At 43.8% G+C, this 22,437-nt stretch overlaps 1 protein-coding gene across 1 annotated transcript in view; it reads left to right on the forward strand.

Annotated features, from left to right (window-relative positions):
- Nucleotides 1-22,437, forward strand: part of LOC117821206 (filamin-B) — a 94,025-nt gene that overhangs the window by 59,097 nt on the left and 12,491 nt on the right. The window contains 26 exon segments of the mRNA XM_034695315.1: nt 5,488-5,611; nt 8,065-8,225; nt 8,376-8,466; nt 8,635-8,789; nt 10,291-10,408; nt 10,519-10,598; nt 10,703-10,888; nt 11,069-11,383; nt 11,523-11,640; nt 12,518-12,718; nt 12,881-13,054; nt 13,145-13,307; nt 13,899-14,059; nt 14,694-14,985; nt 15,073-15,226; nt 15,312-15,501; nt 15,597-15,844; nt 17,126-17,206; nt 17,833-17,938; nt 18,092-18,232; nt 18,871-18,999; nt 19,200-19,373; nt 19,487-19,645; nt 21,237-21,440; nt 21,545-21,697; nt 21,835-21,957. Of these exon segments, the coding sequence (XP_034551206.1) occupies nt 5,488-5,611; nt 8,065-8,225; nt 8,376-8,466; nt 8,635-8,789; nt 10,291-10,408; nt 10,519-10,598; nt 10,703-10,888; nt 11,069-11,383; nt 11,523-11,640; nt 12,518-12,718; nt 12,881-13,054; nt 13,145-13,307; nt 13,899-14,059; nt 14,694-14,985; nt 15,073-15,226; nt 15,312-15,501; nt 15,597-15,844; nt 17,126-17,206; nt 17,833-17,938; nt 18,092-18,232; nt 18,871-18,999; nt 19,200-19,373; nt 19,487-19,645; nt 21,237-21,440; nt 21,545-21,697; nt 21,835-21,957 (4,201 nt within the window).

The raw sequence follows: 22,437 nt of genomic DNA on the forward strand, positions 1-22,437 counted from the left end.
CTCCCACCCACTTCCCTCTCTGACTGTCTGAATGAAATAAAATCCTGGTTCACCTTCAACTTTCTCAAATTAAACAGTGACAAAACCGAGGTTCTCTTCATTGGAACCAAATCCACCATATCACAGCTGTACAGTTTCTCACTTACCATTGACAACTCCTCAGTTTCCCCCTCCCCCCAGGTTAAGAGTCTGGGTGTCATCCTTGACAGCACACTATCATTTCAATCTCACATCAATAATGTCTCTCTGTCTGCATATTTCCATCTTCGCAACATCAATCACCTCCGCCCATCCCTCACACCTAACAGCACTGCCATCCTCGTTCACACCCTGATAACTTTGCGCATCGATTATTGTAATTCCCTCCTCTTTGGTCTCCCTCTCAAATCCGTCCATAAACTTCACTTGGTCCAGAACTCTAATCCAGAACCCCATCCATTAATCACATCACTCCCGTCCTCCAGCAGCTTCACTGGTTACTGCTCAAAACTCGCATTGATTTCAAGATCCTGCTCCTCACCTTTAAGGCCTTCCATAACCTCGCTCCTCCGTACCTCTCTGAACTTCTCCACATCAACACACCCAGCCGCACTCTCAGGTCTTCTTCTTCCATTCACCTTACTACACCACCTGCCTGCTGGACCACCATGGGGTCCAGAGCCTTCAGCCGGTCTGCCCCCCGCCTCTAGAACTCCCTCCCTCCAGACATCCGTAACATCGACTCTCTTTCCATTTTTAAATCACATCTCAAGACACATCTTTTTAAACTGTCATATTCACTCTGATTACACCTCTTCACTGCACCACATCTTGTCCTGTTAATTTTATTTGTACTTATTAATTACACTGTATCATGCCTTGTTGATTTTATCAGCCTAATTTTTATATTGTTCTTTTTAAACTCTGCCCTGTACGGTGACCTTGAGTGCTGAGAAAGGTGCCTTTAAATAAAATGTATTATTATTATTTTTAAATGGACTCAGGTCTGCAGAATTGGCGTTTCAGGATAATAATAATAATAATATTTACATATGGTGTTCAAAGACAGTGGTTTTTGAAGTGATTTTGAGCCCATGCAGTGACTTCCACTACAGAGTAGGGATTGGCATTTCAAGCCAAAACACTATTGGATAATCATTGGCATCTATTCAACGATTATTCAAATAATCCCCCAACACACACACAAAACCTGTTCACAGATGTCTAAATCCAACCTGTAAATTCTGGAGTACGAGAGGTTTAGATAAGTGAAGCTCTACCATCACTTTTATTTGTTATGAAGTTTATTTTGTGGCTGTTTAATGAAAACCTTTTCACTTCCTTCTTGTAACTCAGGAGCTAAAATGATCAAACACATTATTAGGAAACTCTTTTTATTGGGCCAGTTCCCAAATGTTATACTTCACCTTATATTTTGAAAGTTGTTGCACAGAAATATTGAATTAAATAATAGAAACAAACAAGAAAACATAAAGTAATGAAAAGGTTTCCATTCTCCATTGAACGTATGCACTAACTGCTCTTCTTTGCACTGTAACCACCTTTAATTTCATCTTTAATCACACTTTGAGAGACGTGTTTGCTCTGTAGTTATGACTTTACTTTGTTTATCAGCTGTCTCTCCCCTGCACTGCTCTTATAAGGTGTTACAGACTCACCTGCAGGGCAACTCAGTTTATGAGATATTTCCAAACAGGCTTTAGATATGTCTGGATCTGCGTTTGTGTTCTGTTCAGGAATTTATGATGACGCCAAAAGGCATCAAAAAGTTGGCAGAAACAATGCTTAGTTTGTGTTGAGACATGAGGCATGACATCTCAAAGTTACTTGATCTGAGAACAAAAGAAGTCGATGAGTTCATGAGGAGCTTTAACTTGTAAATTTAAACGCACGGTCTTTGAAAATTGATAACGGTGAAGTTTTTTAGTCCCCGGCTCTGATGGTGACAGCTTTTTAACTAGTCCACAGATCATTTCTCCTTCTCCATGGGACTCCAGGGGAGTTGGTACTTGTCTTTAAAGGTATCATTTCAGGTTTCTAAGCTGATGTCACAGTGATGAATCAGCAGGCTTGTTGTGAGCTGCAGCAGCCTGCAGGTTGGCACAGACTGAAGCTTTCTGTGGCTTTTATGTTGATCCAGGTGATGGATGGAAGGTAAACAGACACACCTAGCTCAGTGTTGCTGAGAAAACACCTCCACGTTAAAAAAAGAGAGGAAGAGAGTTAATGGTGGAACAAGACGTAACCTTGCGTGACCTTTACTGCTTTAATATCCACTTTTAAGAGCGACTAAGGTTCCTGACAGCACCGTACATCAACCCTCTAACACTGCAATGGGCAGAGGACACAGCAAGAGTCATGAAATGTAATAACCTCCGCAGTTACAGGCACTGAGAGGAGTTTTTAACTGATTTTGAACTAGTCTCATCTATACTGATACCTCTTCATGACGCACGTTTTCCCTTGATGTATTGTTTTAGACGGACAAACTACAACCCTGCTGTGCTAGCTAAAAGAGCTAAACGGCTATGGACTATATTTGATGCGTCATTGCTCTTTGACGACTGAAGAGTTTAACCCAAGCGGCAATCTCCAGTCTTAAAATATGAAGCCCACACTGAAGTGCGTTCACTAGAGGCTGGCTGCAGAAACACCAGAAACCACATACACACCCATTCAAAGAAGACGATCTTTACAGCAGAAATAAACATGTTTACAGACTGGTTCAAAAGACAGTTCATGTCTGAATAGCTCACTTCTCTATCAGCACACACTGTACAGGGGGATTTTTTTAGAACTCGTTATTAAACTTACAAGTTTTGCCCAAATAAGGGCGTAGCGAATTTGATTGACAGGCGGGCACCCTGTAGCTGTTAGTGAAAAGGCTAAAGGCCCGCCTCTTTACCTCACACTAGCTTGGACAAAGTTTTGTTGTGTTCATCATTTTATTATTTTTAACGTTTAAGTTTAAGTCTACGTTATTCAGACATTTACTGGGACACCAGAGCTCACATGTTAAACCGGTACGTCTGCTCACCTTCTGTAAGCTAACTGACGGTTGCAATGTTTAGCCGTTGTTATGTTACAGATTATAATTCGACGTAGCTACAAATCAATAAATTATCTCATAATCTGCAACCCGCTCAAAGTTGTCCAAACAAAGAGAAGTAGTGTTAAAAAGAAGGTCTGTATTCATTCATTCGCTTCCACAACAAACTGCACCTCTTTACGGCAGTGGATGATGGTGCTCATGGGAAATGTAGTCTTCATCCCAGAAAGACTACAAAACTACTGATTTCATCCAAATAAGTCACTAGAATCAACTCCTCACAGAACCTTAAAGGTCAAAGTTAAAGATTAACATATGAGATGTTTGACTATAACATCATCCTTCAAATACTAGAATTAACAACACCAACAATAAGTTGCCTATGCATGTTTAAGCACCAATTGAAAGCTCAGAGATGTCTGGATTGCAGGACAGGATCAGGTAATGAAATATCCTCCATGCTGTTCAGCCTTCTGATTCAGTATGCTGACAGATGCTAACGTTTTTGCCTCAGTGTCAACAGGCAGAGGTGAAATCTGCCGGATCATTTTCAGCAGGTTGATTGGATTTAAGGTCTGTGATCAGTTTGTATGCGCAACACTTGCAACACAGGAATTAATCACAACAGTTGTCGTGGAGTTTTGACCAATCAGAATCGAGGATCCTTCGTGTTGTGTTCAGGGGTAAAGAAAGAGACGGCTGATAAACAAACTGACCAAGAGAACATAAAGTGTACACGTGTGTTAGGTGAGTGTGTTAAGCTTAGGTTTGTGCAGTATTTTTAAATGATTGTGTAACTTGAAGAAAACAAACCTACTCCTGAATTAATTCACCAGGAAAGGAATATTTGAACAAATCACTTCCTGTGCACGCTTTGATTGATCTTCATTTCTCTGTCTGTCTCTGAATGTGTAACCAACGTGTTGACTGACACTAACCTCCAGCTGTATTTAAATCAGAGGTCATTCACTTTCATTTCAAATCCTGTTTAAATACGGCTGGTCTAACAATAAATTCTGACATTTCATTGAAATATTTTTTGTGTTGTTTGGTTCATTTGATTTTTTATTTTTGGTAACTTTTAGTTTAACTTGTTTAAGTATGTGGATTGATCTCACACACTTGGGATTGATGTAAAAAGAAAAACATTTAATTATTTTATTTTGATATTATCCAAGATTTAATATACAAATAGTATTAAATCCTCTGTATTTCTTTATAAATGTGACATTTTAAAGAAAATGAGCAGCTATAAAATGTATCATGATTTCAAAAACACAGACAGGAAACAGCTGACTCTAACCAATCAGAGCCACACATTAGTGAGACAAATAAGGTCAGTCTTTGAATTTCAGGGACGATCTTGATCCGCCCACATCATCTGACAGCATGTTTTCATTCCCTGGTTTTAATCAGTGTAACTTAAGGGCCTAGTGTGTTTTTTTTAGGCTGCCAGATCCCTTGAAAAAAAAAGGAAAATATTTATTGATTTAAGGTGATTTTTGTTCACAATGTGTGGTTGAGTATTTTATTTTATTTCATCATTCAAATTTTTTGTACTTTGGTATTAGTTATTTTTTAAGGCATTTTGAGACAGAACTGAGGGGAGTAGAGCGCAGAGGTCGAATTACAGCCTCTGCACTCAAGAAGCACGCTTATACCTCTGGCTACGGTGCCCCATTTTTTCTCATTCTTATGCAAAGTAGTTACTTGTTACATTAAAACTGTTGCTTTAGCATTAAAGCCTTTGAACACATAAAGTAGGACTGTGTCCTCTGAAGTCAGAGTTAAAAATAGGGACAACACAGCATTGCACTGAAAACGCTGACCTGCGTTTGTTTTGTAGAAAACATGCGCTAAATAGACACAGTTGTGTTTCTCTGATCTTTTTAAAAAGGCAGAGAAGATTGTAAACAATGACAGCAGAACAAATAACATTTAATATAATACAAGAAGCTGTGAACAATTTCAGAGAATGCTTTTGATGGGGTCTTTATAAATCTTGTGCTGTGTGTCAGAGCTTTAAGATATTCAAAACATGAGCTCCCTAAACTACTCGCATAAAACGTGAGTGGCGACTGGAGAATTTTGTTTGTTATAATTGTTCTGCTTCTTCAAGTGACATCATTCTCACTACAGCTTAATTTATAAGCCTCTTTTGTAACAATTAAGTTTAGTTCATTTTGTCCATATGTGATACAAAATTATATGTTAGCAAAAGTGTGTCGTGTAAAGACTGAAAAGTAGAGGATCCAGCAGGGAGCCCTGAGGAACTCCTTTTGCTACGTTTTATTATATAGGAATAAATTTTTTTTAAAACTTGTTAAATGTGTTTAGTTTTTTTAAATTATGGTATCTGGAAAGGAAAATCACCTTACATTTATTTATTTTATCTTCATAACAAAATGAGTGATGTCATTTCCTGTTGGTTCTTGCAGGTAAATGTGGGCAAAGGCAGCCACCCCAAGCTGGTGAAGGTGTTCGGTCCAGGAGTGGAGGCGACCGGACTGAAGGCCAACGAGCCCACACACTTCACAGTGGACTGTTCTGGAGCTGGAGACGGTAACACACACACACACACACACACACACACACACACACACACACACACACACACACACACACACACACACACACACACACACACACACACACACACACACACAGGGATTATGAAGAAAGGAAATCACCACAGACGGTTTTATTGGGTGTGAAAGCTGTTTCCACCAGTGTCTGAACGACGTGCAGAAAAGGAGCCTCACACTCAAACTGAATTAGTTTACTCACTCTGCCCCGGACCTAAAGACACCTTCCATACTGCCTTTAAAAGACACACACTCTCTCTCTCAAACACACACATTCCTTCGCCTGGTATGTCCTGGTGATGATCTCAAGCCAGAAACATCCTGACAGGAAATTCATCACTCTGACCTTCTGGAGCAGAGCGAAACACACACTCATAAAAACACACATTTATTAAAACGCACACTTTTAAAAACATGCTTTTTTATCCACCTGCTGAGCACAGAGAAAAGAGACTCATTAAATAAAAACTTTAAAAACATTTTGAAAAATGCATCAAATCTCAGAAAAATATGAGCTCTTTAACTTCTGAAAGTATAAAGATCATTAGAATTTTCCTGAAATTGCGCCGTGAAAGATGTGGACAATCTCAAATGAAGGATTAAAATTCAGTTCTTCGTTCTTTGCTCTACTGTCATGTATCAAAACAATTTTTTTGAGGTCAAAGCGTTACCAAACTGTGCCTGTTCTGTAAAAAGGAAAGGTATAATAAGTCAAAACTTCACCCTACACCGATTTAAAATAACCTACCGGTGGTTTTTTGATTGATACTGACCTAAATAAACTACTAACTGCAGGCACATACCAACACTGACCATGTGGGGGCGTACGTTTGCATATGCTACTAAAGCCGTCTTATTTTTCACAGCCTACATTCCCCTCTTTCTTAATGATGAGTTCAAATGAGCTATAAGGAAATTGTAAAGGCTGTAGAGCAGGGGTGTGTCCAGAGAGGCAGCCAGGGGTGGCATTGCCCCACCCACCTAAAATATCATTGGCCACCCCAAAATCCTAAACTATGATTGGCTATTTGCCTTGTCAGAGGTGGGACTTGTGTTAAAATCAAATATTTGGGCTGCTGGTAGCTTTCTTTGCAACAAATTTGGTTTTGTTAGTTCTTCATTTGGCACTTTGGACGTAGATTCTCAAGAGGTAGAATATTGTGAAAATTTTGTAATTTTTGTAATAAATAAAATTAGTAAAGTAACTTGCGGTATATATAATATATAAAATATAATAATATGAAATCATTATTATTATTTTTTCAGATGGTCATAATTATCAAAACGCTTATAACAATTTAGTTTGAGTCTAATGAGTTTATAATACATTTTATTTTTCTTAAAATCAAACTTTTTTACTATATTCTAATTTTTTAAAATTCACTTGTTTAAATCATAGACTATCATAGATGGACGTAGTATCTGTGATGTCACCCATCTGTTTCTGAAGTGCTGTCTTTAAACCGATTGTTTGTGGGTGCCATATTGGAAATGCTGAACTCAACCTAACTTCTGTCAAACTAGTGTGAGGTAAAGAGGCGGGGCTTAGGCCTCCTCGCTAACAGCTACAGGGTGCCTGTCTGTCAATCAAGTCAGCCAAGCCCTTATTTGGGCAAAACCCGTACAGTGTTTGCTGAATGAGCTACTCAGACCTAAACTGTTTTTTGAACCAGGCTGTAAACATGTTTATTTCTGCTGTAAAGATCGTCTTCTTTGAATGGGTGTGTATGTGGTTTCCTGTGTTTCTGAAGCCAGCCTCTGGTGGATGCTCGATGAACTGCAGTTTTTAGCACTTCAGCATTGGCTTCATATTTTAAGACTGGAAGTAACTGCTCGGTTTAAATGTCTAGCTACATTTTGGAGGAGTTGCACATCAGGCGTACTTCAACACAGAGATATAAACCAGGCTTTGTACTGCGGCCTTAAACTTAAACTATAGTAGAGATAAGGAAGGTAAATAAATGCTATTCAATCACTTCACACTTCATGCCACCCTTACAGCCTTAGTTACTGCCCCTGTTGGTCCACCCCAGCCTAAAAACTCTGGACCCTTTCCTGCTGTGGAGGGAGAGAAGAGAGAGGAGTTTTCCGATCATCAGTGTTTCAGGAATTTGGCTTGTTTGTTCCCTCTGACACAGTTTTGCGTCTCATGTCTCTCATGATCTGATTGACAGCTCATTGTTTACACTAGACAGTGAAGCATCCCAGTTACAGGAATGATAAAACATATGAGGGGAAGCAAACAAAGACACTCTAGCACCCCCTTGTGGCACTCAGTGTCCCTAACAATTAAGGCAGGAGCAACAAGTGAAAGACGGCATTTAGAAATTATTTAAAAGAGAGCCAAGAACTTTGTCCATCTTCTTTCCCAACCAGGAGTCTGACCGTGTTAAATAATGTGTGTGTGTGTGTGTGTGTGTGTTCATTCAGGTGATGTCAGCGTGGGCATTAAGTGTGAAGCCAACATGGTTGGTGATAAAGAGGCTGACGTGGACTTTGACATCATCCCCAACGCCAACGACACGTTCACCGTCAAATACGTCCCTCCTGCTGCTGGAAGACTCACCATCAAAGTCCTGTTCACTGATAAGGTATACACACACACACACACACACACACACACACACACACACACACACACACACACACACTCACACACACACAGAAACACATACACGGGGACAGTTAGAGGTTGTTGATTGTTTGTTGTGATTTATATCTGTGTGGATTTTCCGTCACAGGAAGTTCCTCAGAGCCCCTTCAGCGTAAAAGTCGATCCTTCCCACGATGCATCCAAAGTGAAAGCGGAGGGTCCTGGACTGTCTCGCACCGGTGAGACAAACAAACACACTCACACACTTCAACACACAACCAGGAGTGTCAGGTGATCAGATTTAGATAAAATGAGACGAGGAAAACGGTTATGGTTACCTCGAGTTAAAGAAGTTTGGGCTGTTTCAAATTCATGTTCATGTCCATGTGTGTTCTCTACCTGTGCAGGTATCGAGAGCGGTAAGCCCACTCACTTCACAGTGCTGACCAAAGGAGCGGGTAAAGCACCGCTGGATGTTACCTTCTCCACCCCCGTCAAAGACTTTGACGTCATCGACAACTATGACTACTCCCAGACTGTCAAATACACACCTGCACAACAGGTATGCTCAGAATGCAGCAGTGCAGGTATATCAAGAGTACAACCATGTATAAAAGACAATGAGGTTAACATATGTGGACCGGGGCGCTGTTTGTCTAGTGGTTTAAGCGTGTGCCTCATATACAGAGGCAATAGACCTCGATGCAGCGTTTGCAGGTTCGACTCCGGGCCTCTACTATTCACTGCATGTCTTCCCCCGGTCTCTACTCCACATGTTTCCTGTCTCTCTTCAGCTGTCCAATCCAATAAAAGCGAAAATGCCCCAAAATTTAACAAAAAAAGCATTTGTGGATCAAATACAAGCGTGGATCTGTGTAGCAGACATGCAAGCTCACATCTGTGCACCAGGTTTGCACAGATTGGCAGCTGCACAGCAGGCGCTCATCTGTGCAACACAAACACTGCTGTTCAGTGATGGTACAAGCATTCATGCAACAGACTCTCACCTGTGTGCATCACATCTTTACCTGTACAACCACTTCATCAGGAAACTCCTACAGAATAGGAACGCCAAATATGTACTTAAAGCTCCTGTAAGGAACTTTTGTGATTAGGTGCATTTCGACCAAGAGCTACTTTACCTGGAACTAAAAGGTTCCTGTGCCCCCATTGTTGTCTGCGTTTCGACCGTAGATGCAAAAGTAGATGCACTACACCCCCAGACCAGTAGAGGGCAGTAAAACAAAGACGAATGCCATTCATCACAGATGACACCATAGAAGCAGACGGACAGGCAGGTATCATTATGAGCAACACAACAGTTAGCCTGTTAGCATGGAAGAGACTCAGCTGGTGCTGTTTTAGATGGTGCTATATTTCATCACGGATGGATTCACTGAATCAACACGTGAGAGGAGATAAGCGCGAATAGCAAAAATGTTTCAACGCGGCTTTAAAATCCTTTTTAACTCAAAAAGCCGTGGCAGAGATTGGCCAGTGTTTTGGTTAAAACAGCGACCCTGTTAACTGCCGACTTTCAGCCAGATGCATCCCTCATAAACATCTTAAGATGATCATTAAATATATAATAAGTATATTTAGAAATCTTAATAAAAACTAAACTAGTTTGCATTCTCAGGAACTCCCTCTGTGTTTCAACTAGTGAAAGAAAGAGAAATCAAGTCAATCACAGATGTGTGTGATGTTATTGTGGACTGCAGCAGATCATGAGGCTGGATAACTGAGTCATTAATCATACATCTGTCCAAGTGGTGGCAGCTGATCTGTCTGTGCTCTGTGCCTTTAATCAGATCAGGTAACAATTTTAAAAATGTCACAAGTCTCCTAAACAAATGCTCAGATTCTCCAGAGTCATGATGGCAGCTTAGAACAAAAGCTTAACGTTTGTCTTGAAGTCGTTCGCCTGTCAGGGCCTCTGTTAAACGTCTCTGTTGCCATGAATATAAATTATGAAGTAATAAAAAACCTCTCTTTTCATATTCAGAGCGTTTTCAGCTCTATAAACTCTAAACACATGTTCCTGTCTTCTTCCACATCTGCAGGGCGAGATGGCGATCTCAGTGAAGTTTGGAGGAGATCCCATCGCCAAGAGCCCCTTCAAGGTTGACATCGCTGCTCCGCTGGATCTGAACAAGGTCAACGTGGACAACATGGAAGGAAGTAAGTCTTCTGTCTCACTCTTCACGTGACGACAACATAAAAAATTATGTCCTGTGTTTATTTTTTTATCATGGTTCTTTACAAACTTTGGATTCTTTCGCATGTTTCAGGAGTGGAGGTGAATCAGGAGCAGCAGTTCATGGTGGACACAAAGGGTGCAGGAGGTCAGGGTCAGCTGGAGGTGGCAGTGGTGAGTGATGATGAATACTGTATTTATTTCCTGTAAAAATGAAGTCTTAATAATCCTCATTCTCACTGTGTTGTTGTGTTTCTGTGTCCCTGTGTGATAACCAGATGAGTCCCAGTCAGCAGGCCGTCCCCTGTAAGGTCGAGCCTCAGCGCGGTAAACCTGGCGTCAGTCAGGTCCGGTACACTCCCACAGAGGAGGGGGCCCATGCTGTCAATGTGACCTACGACGGACACCCAATCCCAGGGAGCCCCTTCCCTGTGGAGGCCCAGCTGCCTCCAGACCCGAGCAAGGTAATCTCACAGTTCCTTAAGGGGACCTTTAAAGTACAGAGGCGTGGAGTTTGTTCTCTTTGGTAACTTTGAGGTCATATCAAAAAGAGTATTTACTGTTCTTTACGTTTGTAGTTATATTTGTTTCATGTTGAGATATTGAACTCGAAAAAATTAAACGCTGTCTTGTTCCCTCTTCAGGTGAGGGCATCCGGTCCCGGTCTGAAGGGAGGTCTGGTTGGAAACCCAGCAGAGTTTACCATCGACACAAAGGGTGCCGGCACGGGAGGTCTGGGTCTGACGGTGGAGGGGCCGACTGAGGCCAAGATCGAATGTTCGGACAACGGAGACGGGACCTGCTCTGTCTCCTACCTGCCCACCGAGCCCGGAGACTACCTGGTTAACATCCTGTTTGAGGAGGTCCACATCCCAGGCTCGCCTTTCAAAGCCGACATCCAGATGCCCTTTGACCCCTCCAAGGTGGTGGCATCTGGGTCAGGCCTGAAGAGAGCGAAGGTGAGGGGTCAGGAGAGGAAGCGCTTATTCTTTGTCGAGGAAGACGCCTTTCGAACATGATTTTCAGCGTTGATGAAGCTCTGTTCATTTTCATTCAAATAAAATTCATAGTCTGATCCAGCTTGTTGTGTTTTTGCAGGTTGGGGAGACCTGTGTGCTGAATGTGGACTGTTCCCGGGCCGGACCAGGAGAACTGGACCTGGAGGCAGCATTGGACACCCCGCCATCCAGTCCCACTGGTTCTTCTCCTCGATCAGGTGACACTAACACTGTTCTGGTTGACCCAGAATCAGTATTATGACCCGTATTTTCTCACTTTCTGAATTTCGTTTACCTCACCAGGCCTTTATAGGAGGCTGGCTTAAATTAGTATTTAACTATACTCTGAACAACTCCTGTTTGCACCAATCAAAGTTACCTACTTATTATGTGGCTACAAAGTCAACACTTCCTGTTAGTTTCAAATTAAAAGCTGTGGCACAAATGGCACAGAATCCCTTCATTTTCTTATTTTGAATTAGTTGCAGAAAATGTTGAAAATCAAGTAACTTGAAATGTTTAAATACAGATCTTACATTGTAGCTACTGCCCTCTTGTGGCCTGTGTCTGTTACTACAAATTACAGAGTGGCTGAGACTAAACACCGTCAGTGACTGAAATTGGACGATAATGCTTTAGATAAGACAGAAAACAAAACGTGTCAAAGCTAGCATGTAAGATACTTATGCTCAGTCATTATTAGAGACCTCCTTTTTATTTAAGTCCTGTAATTAGCTGAAGATTTACGGTGCACAATTACAAGCGGTGAAAGAAAACATGCAGATGGTTGGAAATATGAAAGTTAGGATGCAGAGACTCTAACTCAGTGAGAATAAATCAAACAAGTACTTAAACTTCATTCTTGTTTTTAAGGATTAGTTGCAAACTTTGGTAATCTTTCTTATTCACTTTTGGACAGAGCTTTGTAAGAACATATTTAATGATTTGCTTGAAGTTGTTAATAATGATATATTGTGCTTCGATTAAGAGAAGGGGGAACCATCACCTGATTCTTTTACAAAGTGAAGTTCAGTATGTGTGCAGAAACTGAGTGGTCAGTTCTGTGGAAGGTTAACCTGATTCTGTTGACTTCAGGTGTCAAAGCAAAGACCGAGGTCCTGGACAACAAAGACGGGACCTACACGGTGACCTACGTCCCCCTGTCCTCTGGCATGTACACGCTGCGGCTGAAGTACGGAGGCAAGGCCGTACCCGGGTTCCCCGCTAAAGTCATGGCTGATCCTGCCGTCGACACCTCGAAGATCAAAGTGTTCGGACCAGGCGTGGAGGGGAAAGGTACGGGTTAAGATTTTCTGAAATAACAATAATAAAAGTAGTCAGAATATCTAAAGGTTCCTGTTAAATAATGTAATTATTTTAATTTATAGAGGAGGAATTAAAGACGTATTATCTGGGGTCTCTCGTTTAAACATTTTTTCCTCGTCTTGTCTCCTTCAGCTGTTTTCAGAGAAGCCACCACAGAGTTCACGGTGGATGCCCGTCCTCTGTCTCGACGAGGAGGAGACCACGTGAAGGCGGAGGTAAAGAACCCATCCGGAGCGCTGACAGATTGTGTTGTCAAAGACAATGGCGACGGGACCTACGGCGTCGAGTACACGCCTTTTGAGAATGGTAATGCCCCAGAGGAGGACTGATGATGCTGATAACTCTGCTGTGATGTCACTTCCACTCAGCTGCTGTTTGTCTTTGTGTGTTCTTTAGGAGCTCACAGCATCCAGGTTCTGTATGACGAAACCCCGATTCCAAAGAGCCCGTTCAAGGTTTCTGTGTCGGAGGGATGTGACCCCAGCAGGGTGGTGGCTACAGGCCCCGGACTCCAACAAGCCCTGACCGAAAAACCAAACAACTTCGACATCGTCACCAGGTACCGTCAGACAAAAGGGTCCTCAGTTTAGAAAGAAAGAGTCTGAGATGTTTCTGGTTTTAGTCCAGCCGCAACCTCCAGTCTTAAAATATGAAGTGTTAAAAACTGCAGTTCTTGGAGTGTCCACTAGAGGCTGGCTACAGAAACACCAGAAACCACATACACACCCATTCAAAGAAGACGATCTTTGCAGCCGAAATAAACATGTTAACAGCCTGGTTCAAAAAACAGTTTAGCTCTGAATAGCTCATTTCTTTATAACTCTCTACTTTTGAAGATATCAAACTTACAAGTTTTTCCCAAATAAGGGCATGTCTGACTTGATTGACAGGCGGGTACCCTGTAGCTGTTAGGGAAAAGGCTAAAGGCCAGCCTCTTTACCTCACACTAAATTAGGTTGAGTTCAGCATTTCCAATACGGCACCCGCTGACGATTGGCTTCAAAACAGAGCTTCAGAATCAGATGGGTGACGTCATGGATACTTCGCCCATTATTATACAGTCTATGGTTTTGCCCTGTTTAGCTATGATTAAGTCCCGCCCTTAAAGTCGAACCAGTCCTGAAATTTGGGCCTGTTCTTCATTCACCAGGGGGGCAGGTATCGGTGGTCTCGGCATCACCGTGGAGGGTCCTTCAGAGTCGAAGATGTCCTGCAAAGACAACAAAGATGGCAGCTGCAGCGTGGAGTACGTGCCCTTCACACCAGGCCTTTACGACGTCAACATCACGTACGGAGGAGAGCACATCCCCGGTGAGACAAAAGAGCTTTAGCTGAAAAGAGTTGTAAGTCTTTAACTTGTTCTTACATTCAAAGGCAGTCTGCATCAGTCCTTAGTGTCCAATCTTCCAAAGATCCTCTCTTCACCACTTAGATTCCTCACGTTATACTTTAACGTTCATTTCCACTTAAAGTTTGTTCACTCTGTTCTCGTTTCCGTCTACAAACCACCACTGATGTTAAAAGACCTGAACGATGTTTACAACTTAGCGTTTAAAAGACGTTGTTGAAGTTATTAGCTGATAAATGAATGTGTCAGTGTTTCATTTTAATGTTTTAAAGATGTGGTTCCACTTTAAAAGCTGCAGCTCAGTTTAATTGACTTTTTCAGGAAATGCTCAGCGTGTTTCCTCGTTCAACACTTTTCATGCACAGCTGTTGGTTTGTGGCCGAGCTGTGTGAAGGCATCCTCTCCAGGATGAGGAAACGGCACTAAACCAGACACTGTGAAACCCAGATGAAGCTCATTAAAAGTGAAATACTGGAATAAACTTTGAAGAGGAGCCGTTAATCTGATCTCTGAAGTGATGTTCTTAAAAACGTCTTACACTCAATCTCTTTTTGTTTTAGTGACTCTTATGAACATTTCTCTCCTTTCTCTCTTCAGGAAGCCCTTTCAAGGTCACAGTGTCAGACATGGTTGACCCCAGTAAGGTCAAGGTGTCCGGTCCAGGAGTGGGGTCAGGGGTCAGAGCTGACATCCCACAGTCCTTTGCGGTGGACTGCAGGAAGGCGGGCGTGGCTCCTTTGTCTGTAGCCGTCACTGGTCCCAAAGGTGTTGCGGTGCCCGTGGTGGTGAAAGACAACAAGGACGGGACTTACGCTGCGTCGTACAAGCCGACCGTGGAGGGGCCGCACTCTGTGGTTGTCAAGTACGCAGATGGGGAGGTCCCCGGCAGGTACGGACCAGCAGTAAGGATGTAAGGACCGTCTTCTAAGAAGTCTCTGAAGTGGATCGGTCTTGATTGTGTCTGTCGTCTTCTCAGTCCCTTCAAGTTTCGGGTTCTGCCGACTCACGATGCCAGCAAAGTGCGAGCCAGCGGTCCCGGGCTAACGACAGGCGTCCCCGCCAGCTTCCCTGTAGAATTCAACATTGACGCCAAGGACGCTGGCCAGGGTCAACTGAGCGTGCTCATCACCGTCAGTGACACACACACTCGTACACTTTCATCACACACAAAAACGTCTCTCGTCTTCATCTATATTCTCTTCCCTTCTTCTTCAGGACCCGGATGGTAAACCGAAGCAGCCCACCATCCATGACAACCTGGACGGTACTTATCGGGTGTCTTACATCCCTGACCGTACAGGCAGGTACACCATTGTGATTAAGTATGGCGGCGACGACATCCCTGCATCGCCCTACAGAGTCCGAGCCGCAGCGAGCGGAGACGCCAGCAAGTGCACCGTCACCGGTACGTAAGCTGTGGTTACACTTTTAATGCTAACAAATAAAACATCAAGTCTGTTTGAGAAATGATCTCTTAAATGTCCGATCCCCTTCCCTCAGGTCCTGGTGTGGGTCCTACGGTGGCCATCGGCGAGGAGCTGGGCCTTGTGGTAAACGCGAAGGGTGCCGGGAAAGGGAAGGTGAGCTGCGTGGTGGTTCAGCCCGACGGCAGCGAGGTGGAGGCAGAGGTGCTGGAAAACGAGGACGGCACCTTCGACATCTTCTACACTGCACCGGCGCCCGGGAACTACGTTATCTATGTGCGCTTCGGAGGAGAGAACATCCCGCGCAGTCCCTTCAAAGTCATGGTGAGGGAGGAGTTAGGGGCGGGTTTACTCTGTGAGGTTAAAACGTTTTTGGTGCATACCTTTTAAATATATTTCACAGTATGGATTTATGATGTCTGTATTTTTCTTGTTGTCCCAGGCAGGAGCTGGTTTCTATCTATTACTGCATGTTTGTAATCGTTGTGTTTTAATGAAGTCTATAAAGTCTCTGCTGCCGTACAGTTGTGACATCTACTACGCTGAAACAATGCTGCTGTCAGACAAGTAGTCGACCAGTCTAAGTTGGTTTAAGATGAAGTTTTTAACGTAGTACCTTTAATTCGCAGGAGAGGATTTACTTACGAAGCCACAGCTGTGTTTATCAGATTTAAAACACCACTGTTATCCCATGTTTGTGTGTGTTTTTATGTTTCCTAACGTAACTTTTCAACCTTGGATTGCAAGATCAATTTTTAAATGTATGGGCAGGACAGATCCAAATCCTTCTGGACGCTACCACCAATGATGGCGATGAATTTTGTGACACAGCACATAGTTTTTAGACAAGGTTCTAGTTCCACCATTCATCTCCTGCAACACAAACACTGACATTTAGCAGGACAGGGTTCAGCAGCTAACGCTTTCTTTGCTAAGTGACATTAATTGTTGTTTGGTAAACAGGGAATTGAGATCAGCGACAGACATTTCATTTTATCCATCTTGCCAATATTTCATACAAGCTGATCAGCTGACTGGAATCAAGGTGGATAGTGTGATGTAATTCATAAGTTAACTGGACACTGGGCACAGAAGACTCTGACGGCTTACGTTGAAATAGTTTATGTAGAACTTGATCCGGAAGAAATAACATAACAGTACACAGGCAGAAGAGTGCAGTGCAATGCCAAGTCAGTTCTGCCAGACAAATCCTCAGTCATGTACCTTTATTCCCCCAAAGACGACACTACAGTTAGATAACCATATTTGGACAATAGGAAACAAAACAATTGGGAAGAAGAGCTGTGCTCTAGTCTGGAGACAGTAAGTTGGTCACAACACACAGATAAAGACAGGAACAGGAGAAAGACCTTGATTACCACACTGACCCTGTCTGGCCTATCACCCAGCAGCCTCGGCTGACCTAGCATAAGTTACTCTGCACCTGACACTTAGACTGGAAAAATACAAGAGTTATACATTCTTACATACATATATATTAGACTATGAAAATTCCACGACAGAAAAGATGGTTGTCGGACCATCGGGGGGGATGCACTCTGGTGGATGTGTGTATGATGTTAACCCTCACTGTCGTGTCTTCAGGCGACTGATGAGGTACCCATGATGAAAGAGACGGCTCTTCAGCAAACGGCCGGCCCCCCTGGAGCTGGCTTCCAGCCCTGGGTACCCGTCTCACACACACACACACACACACACACACACACACACACACACACACACACACACACACACACACACACACACACACACACACACACACACACACACACATACGCACGCACACGAACACACACACACACACACACACACGTACTGCTCCTCTCTCTTGAAGGTGAATGGCTGCTGAACCAAACTTGGCCCATCGCTCGCTCTCTCTCTCCGTGCACTCCATGCAAAAGTGCACTCGCTCGGCTGCTTTGCCTCCATCGTGTCATCGCCTCTCTTTTTCCCTCTCAACCAATGGGATCGCAGCAAACCACTAACTACTTCCAAAGGAGCTGCTACGGTTACAGGCATTTGGGGATTTGCTTTGGTGCCCCCCCCCTCTCTGTCCACCCTCTTCCTCATCATTGCACTCTCCATCGCTCTGGCTGCATCACAGAGTCCTCCCATCACCCTCCCCCTTTCTCCTCGCTCCGTCACACTACACTTCCCAGGATGTCCCTGTGTGGGCGGGGCTTGGACGCAGCGGCAGCATGTTTCTAACTCGGGGGGCTGAAGTGGACAGGACGTTGTTTTGAAGTGTTTGAGATGTGTTAACTTTGTCCGTGTGTGTGTGTCTCCTCCAGGTGACGTCAGACAGACTGGAGGCAAACAGGAGCAGCGTTAACGGGAGCGGCTTCAGACCGTTTGACATGGTCATACCTTTCGCCTTCAGGAAGGGAGAGATCACAGGTGAGAACTCAGTCCGTCTATATATGGGCCACAGAATAGAAGAGGAAACAACGATATAACTATTTTCTTTCTCTCTCTCTCTCTCTCTCTCTCTCTCTCTCTCTCTCTCTCTCTCCCCCCCTCTCCCTCCCTCCCTCTCTCCCTCCCTCTCAGGTGAGGTGCTGATGCCTTCGGGGAAATCAGCTCAGCCGCTGATCACAGACAACATGGACGGGACAGTCACAGTACAGTACTCGCCCACTGAGGCCGGCCTGCACGAGATGCACATCAAATACAACGGCACACACATCCCAGGTCAGCACACACACACACACACACACACACACACACACACACACACACACACACACACACACACACACACACACACACACACACACACACACACGGTGTAATGATTGATGGGTTAGGGTCTTTAATCTGCAGCTACACCTGCCTCTACTCCTCTGGATTCACTTTTTCCCTCAAGTTTTGAACCTGGTTGCAGGAATTCAGAGTATGAGTGAGGTCACACAGCACACTAGCGTTCAATCGTGTGGCCTGGTGTAAAGTCAGTGTGCAGTTTCATCCCTAAGCTGTTTGAAAAGGACCTTCTTTAAACTCCAGATGTGTGTGTAACATGAGTCTGGTCCTGCTGGAGGTTTCTGCCTGTTAAAGGAAGTTTGCCTTGCCACTGTAACTTGCTAAATGCTGCAAAGTGCTCTGCTAATGGTGGACTAAGAAGAGATCAGACTGAGTCCTGTCTGTAAGATGGGACTGGATCTTACCCTGTCTTGATGTTGGGTCTTTGTTAATAATAGAACATAGAGTACGCTCTAGACCTGCTCTGTTTGAAAAGAGTCTGAGAAGAACATTTCTTTGTTGTAAAGCAGCTCCACCTGTAGTCCTTAAAGCTTTCTTTTTGTACTGATGTGTTTTTTGTCTTCTTGCAGAGTCTCCCCTCCAGTTCTACGTCAATCACTCCAGTAGTGCTAATGTCACAGCCTACGGTCCTGGTTTGAGCTACGGCATCGCCAATAAGATGGCCACGTTCACTGTCTTCACAGATGACGCCTCTGAAGGTACGTTAGCTACAGGAGGAGGCAATCTTCAGTTGTAACAGCAGAAGTGATGTTAGCAGCATCTGTGTCAGGAACAGTACCTGTATCGTTAAATAAATCAGCTAGATCATGAGTCCCATGTTGGTTTGTTTGCATCAAAGGTGAATATCAGTGTTTCTGTGTATGTGTGAAGTTTTGTTCAAAGCGTCTCTTTGTCTCAGGCGGTCTGGACCTGGCGATCGAGGGTCCATCCAAAGCAGAGATCAGCTGTGTGGACAACAAGGATGGAACATGCAGTGTCAGCTACCTGCCCACTCTGCCCGGAGACTACAATATCCTGGTCAAGTACAACGAAGATCACATTGCAGGCAGCCCGTTCACCGCCAGGATCACCCGTAAGACTTAATCAAGCCAGCTATCAGCAATCCAAACTGACTTTGATCCACTTAAACTAAATGTTGGATGACTTATAATGACATGACGTAACCTCAGGTGATCTGTGTTTCAGCGGATAACCAGCGCCGCTCCCAGGTGAAACTGGGCTCCGCTGCAGATTTCTCTCTGGATATCAGCGAGACCGATCTGAGCCTGCTGAGCGCCAGCATCAAGGCGCCATCCGGCCGAGATGAGCCCTGCCTGCTGAAGAGGATGGCCAACAACCACATCGGTAACACACACTATCATCTCTCTCTCTCTTCATCTCCCTCTATCCCTCTCTCCAACACGGTCTCAGCAGATGTGTGTCTAACATGAGTCTGGTCCTGCTGGAGGTTTCTGCCTGTTAAAGGAAGTTTGTCCTAAGAGAAGCACACTCTGAAAAAGTGTCTCCTTCTTGATTGTTCTTTTTCTTTTCTCCCCTGTCCTCCCAGCCAGACAAAGGTGTAGACGATGCCAAACTTTTTATCTTAAATGTTGTACTGAAGCATCTTGAAAAACCTGGAGCTCATGCCAGACTCTTGTTCGCAGACTTCTCTTCTGCTTTTAATAAGATGCAGCCTCACATCTTAATGGAGCGTCTGGCGTCCCATTTTAAGCTCCCGGACCAGCTGCTAATGCTGATTTAAAATTTTCTCACTGGGAGAGTCCAACAGGTCCTTGTGAATGGACATATGTCGAAAACATGTATATCTAACACAGGTTCACCTCAAGGTTGTGTGCTGTCACCATTGCTGTTTATCATGTACACCGGCAGCTGCAGGTCCTTGCATGAGAACAGGTTCCTTTCAAAGTTTTCAGATGACACTGTACTGTTGTCGCTGCTCCATGGTTCAGAGTCTGACCATGGTCCTGCCTTATTTGACTTTGTAACATGGTGTGATGACAGCTACCTTGACCTTAATGTATCCAAAACAAAGGATATGATTATTGATTTTAGACACAATAATGTACACAAAGTTAGTGTCATTCATGGGGAAGATGTGCAGACTGTCGATTCGTATAAATATCTTGGAACTGTGTTTGATTCCAAACTGAAGTTCGATGTCAACACAGTGTCTATTGTCAAAAGATGCCAGCAAAGGATTTTCCTGCTGAGGAAGTTGAACTCTTTTAATGTCAGTAAGAGGATTTTAAGTAACTTTTATTGTTCTTTTATTGAAAGCCTTTTAACCTTTTCTTTTATCTGCTGGTTCGAGGGCTTACCTATCAAAGAGAAGAACAGCCTGCAGAGCATTGTAAAAGTTTGCTCCAAGATCACAGGAGTTAAACAGAGAGACTTGTGCTCCCTCTGGGAGAACCAGGTGCTGAAGAAAGTGAAAAACATTATCGGCCAGCCCTTACATGTCCTTCGTACCGAGTTTGTACTGATGCCTTCAGCTCGCCGTTTTTATGCACCCGTGAGGAGAACTAACCGGTATTCAAAGTCTTTTATCCCATCTGCTATCAGGCTTTTAAACTTAGACGGCAGTCTTTCTAGTCATTTTAAATAACTTTGGTATGACAAGAGATTATAATGTCTTTTAATCGTTGGCGTATTTTACTGTTATTTATATATTACATTACCTTATGCTGTCCTCCACAGACCCTCTAGTCCTGTGTACAGACCCGGTGCGTGACTTGTAGCATGTATATATGATGGATGTGTTGTAGATGTTAAATGTTGTATGGTTGTTGTATGGTAAGCTATGAATGAATTGCCCTTCTTGGGATCAATAAAGTTGTCTGAATCTGAATCTGAAACCTGAATCTGGATCTCCATCTCTTCCATTTTTCATCTGTTCATTCTAAATCCCTCCATCTCTCCTTCCTCTTCCTCTCAGGTATCTCCTTCATCCCCCGGGAGGTGGGGGAGCACAAAGTCAGCATCCTGAAGAACGGCCTCCACATCCCCAACAGTCCCATCACCATCATGGTCGTCCAGTCTGAGATCGGCGACGCCAGCGCCGTCAGAGCTCACGGAGACGGCCTCGTCCAGGGAACAACTTTCACCGACACCAGCTTCGTGGTCGACACGAGGGATGCTGGTCAGTATGAGAAGCTCTCTTTCAACAGTGTATTTCTACAACTTTTGAAGCTGTGCTCAAGTTTCTATAGCCTGACATCTGATTCACTTTCTATCTTGATGCAGGTTATGGGGGTCTAGCTCTGTCTATAGAAGGACCCAGTAAAGTGGACATCCAGACAGAGGACATAGAGGACGGGACATGTGGAGTCACATACTGTCCGACTGAACCGGGGAACTACATTGTCTCGATCCGCTTCTCAGAGGAACATGTTCCAGGTACAAACTGAGACTTTGACTTTGTAGGTTTTATGACTCACTGATCCTGCAGACTCACCCGTGGAGGAGACAGTTTGGTTTTTTAATGATGGAGAAGTTTTTATGAGTGAATCTGAGGTGTGTTTATTCATCAACAGGAAGTCCGTTCACAGTGCGGGTAACAGGTGAGGGTCGTATCCGGGAGAGCATCATCCGAAAACAGAAAGCAGCTTCAGTCGCCAGCGTGGGGAGTGTGTGTGACCTCAGTCTGAAGATACCAGGTACAAACACACACACACACACACAACTAGCTTCCCCACCTAAATCTAATCATCCCCAAGCAGCATCCTTTAATATATGAATCCAGCATGCACGTTCCAAAAGACTGCTGCCATCTTCAGGGCTCTCAAGTCTCGTGAGACACATGCATTTCATCCTGTTCACAGGCTCACACAACACACTTTGTATTTCTCACGCAGAGTAATTACTAGGACAACTCCAACCAAGTTGAGCTGCTTTTCTTTAAACTGTGGAACAGGTAGGGATCAAGTGGGTTTCGCGTATAGTTCAGAATCAGCTTGCCACGCACCAGCTAATCAAAAAGAAAGAAAGAAATAAAGCTACCAAACAGCCAATCAGACAATAGCATCACTGTTTCTGGGTAAAAAAACGCAACAATGTTACGTTCCAAAGAAAAGCATGCACATGCACAATGCAGACTGATCGCAGGTTAGAAGATGCAATCTGTCTGCACCCCCACC

This window comes from Notolabrus celidotus, chromosome 1, assembly GCF_009762535.1.
Source record: "Notolabrus celidotus isolate fNotCel1 chromosome 1, fNotCel1.pri, whole genome shotgun sequence".
NCBI classification, from domain to species: Eukaryota; Metazoa; Chordata; class Actinopteri; order Labriformes; family Labridae; genus Notolabrus; species Notolabrus celidotus.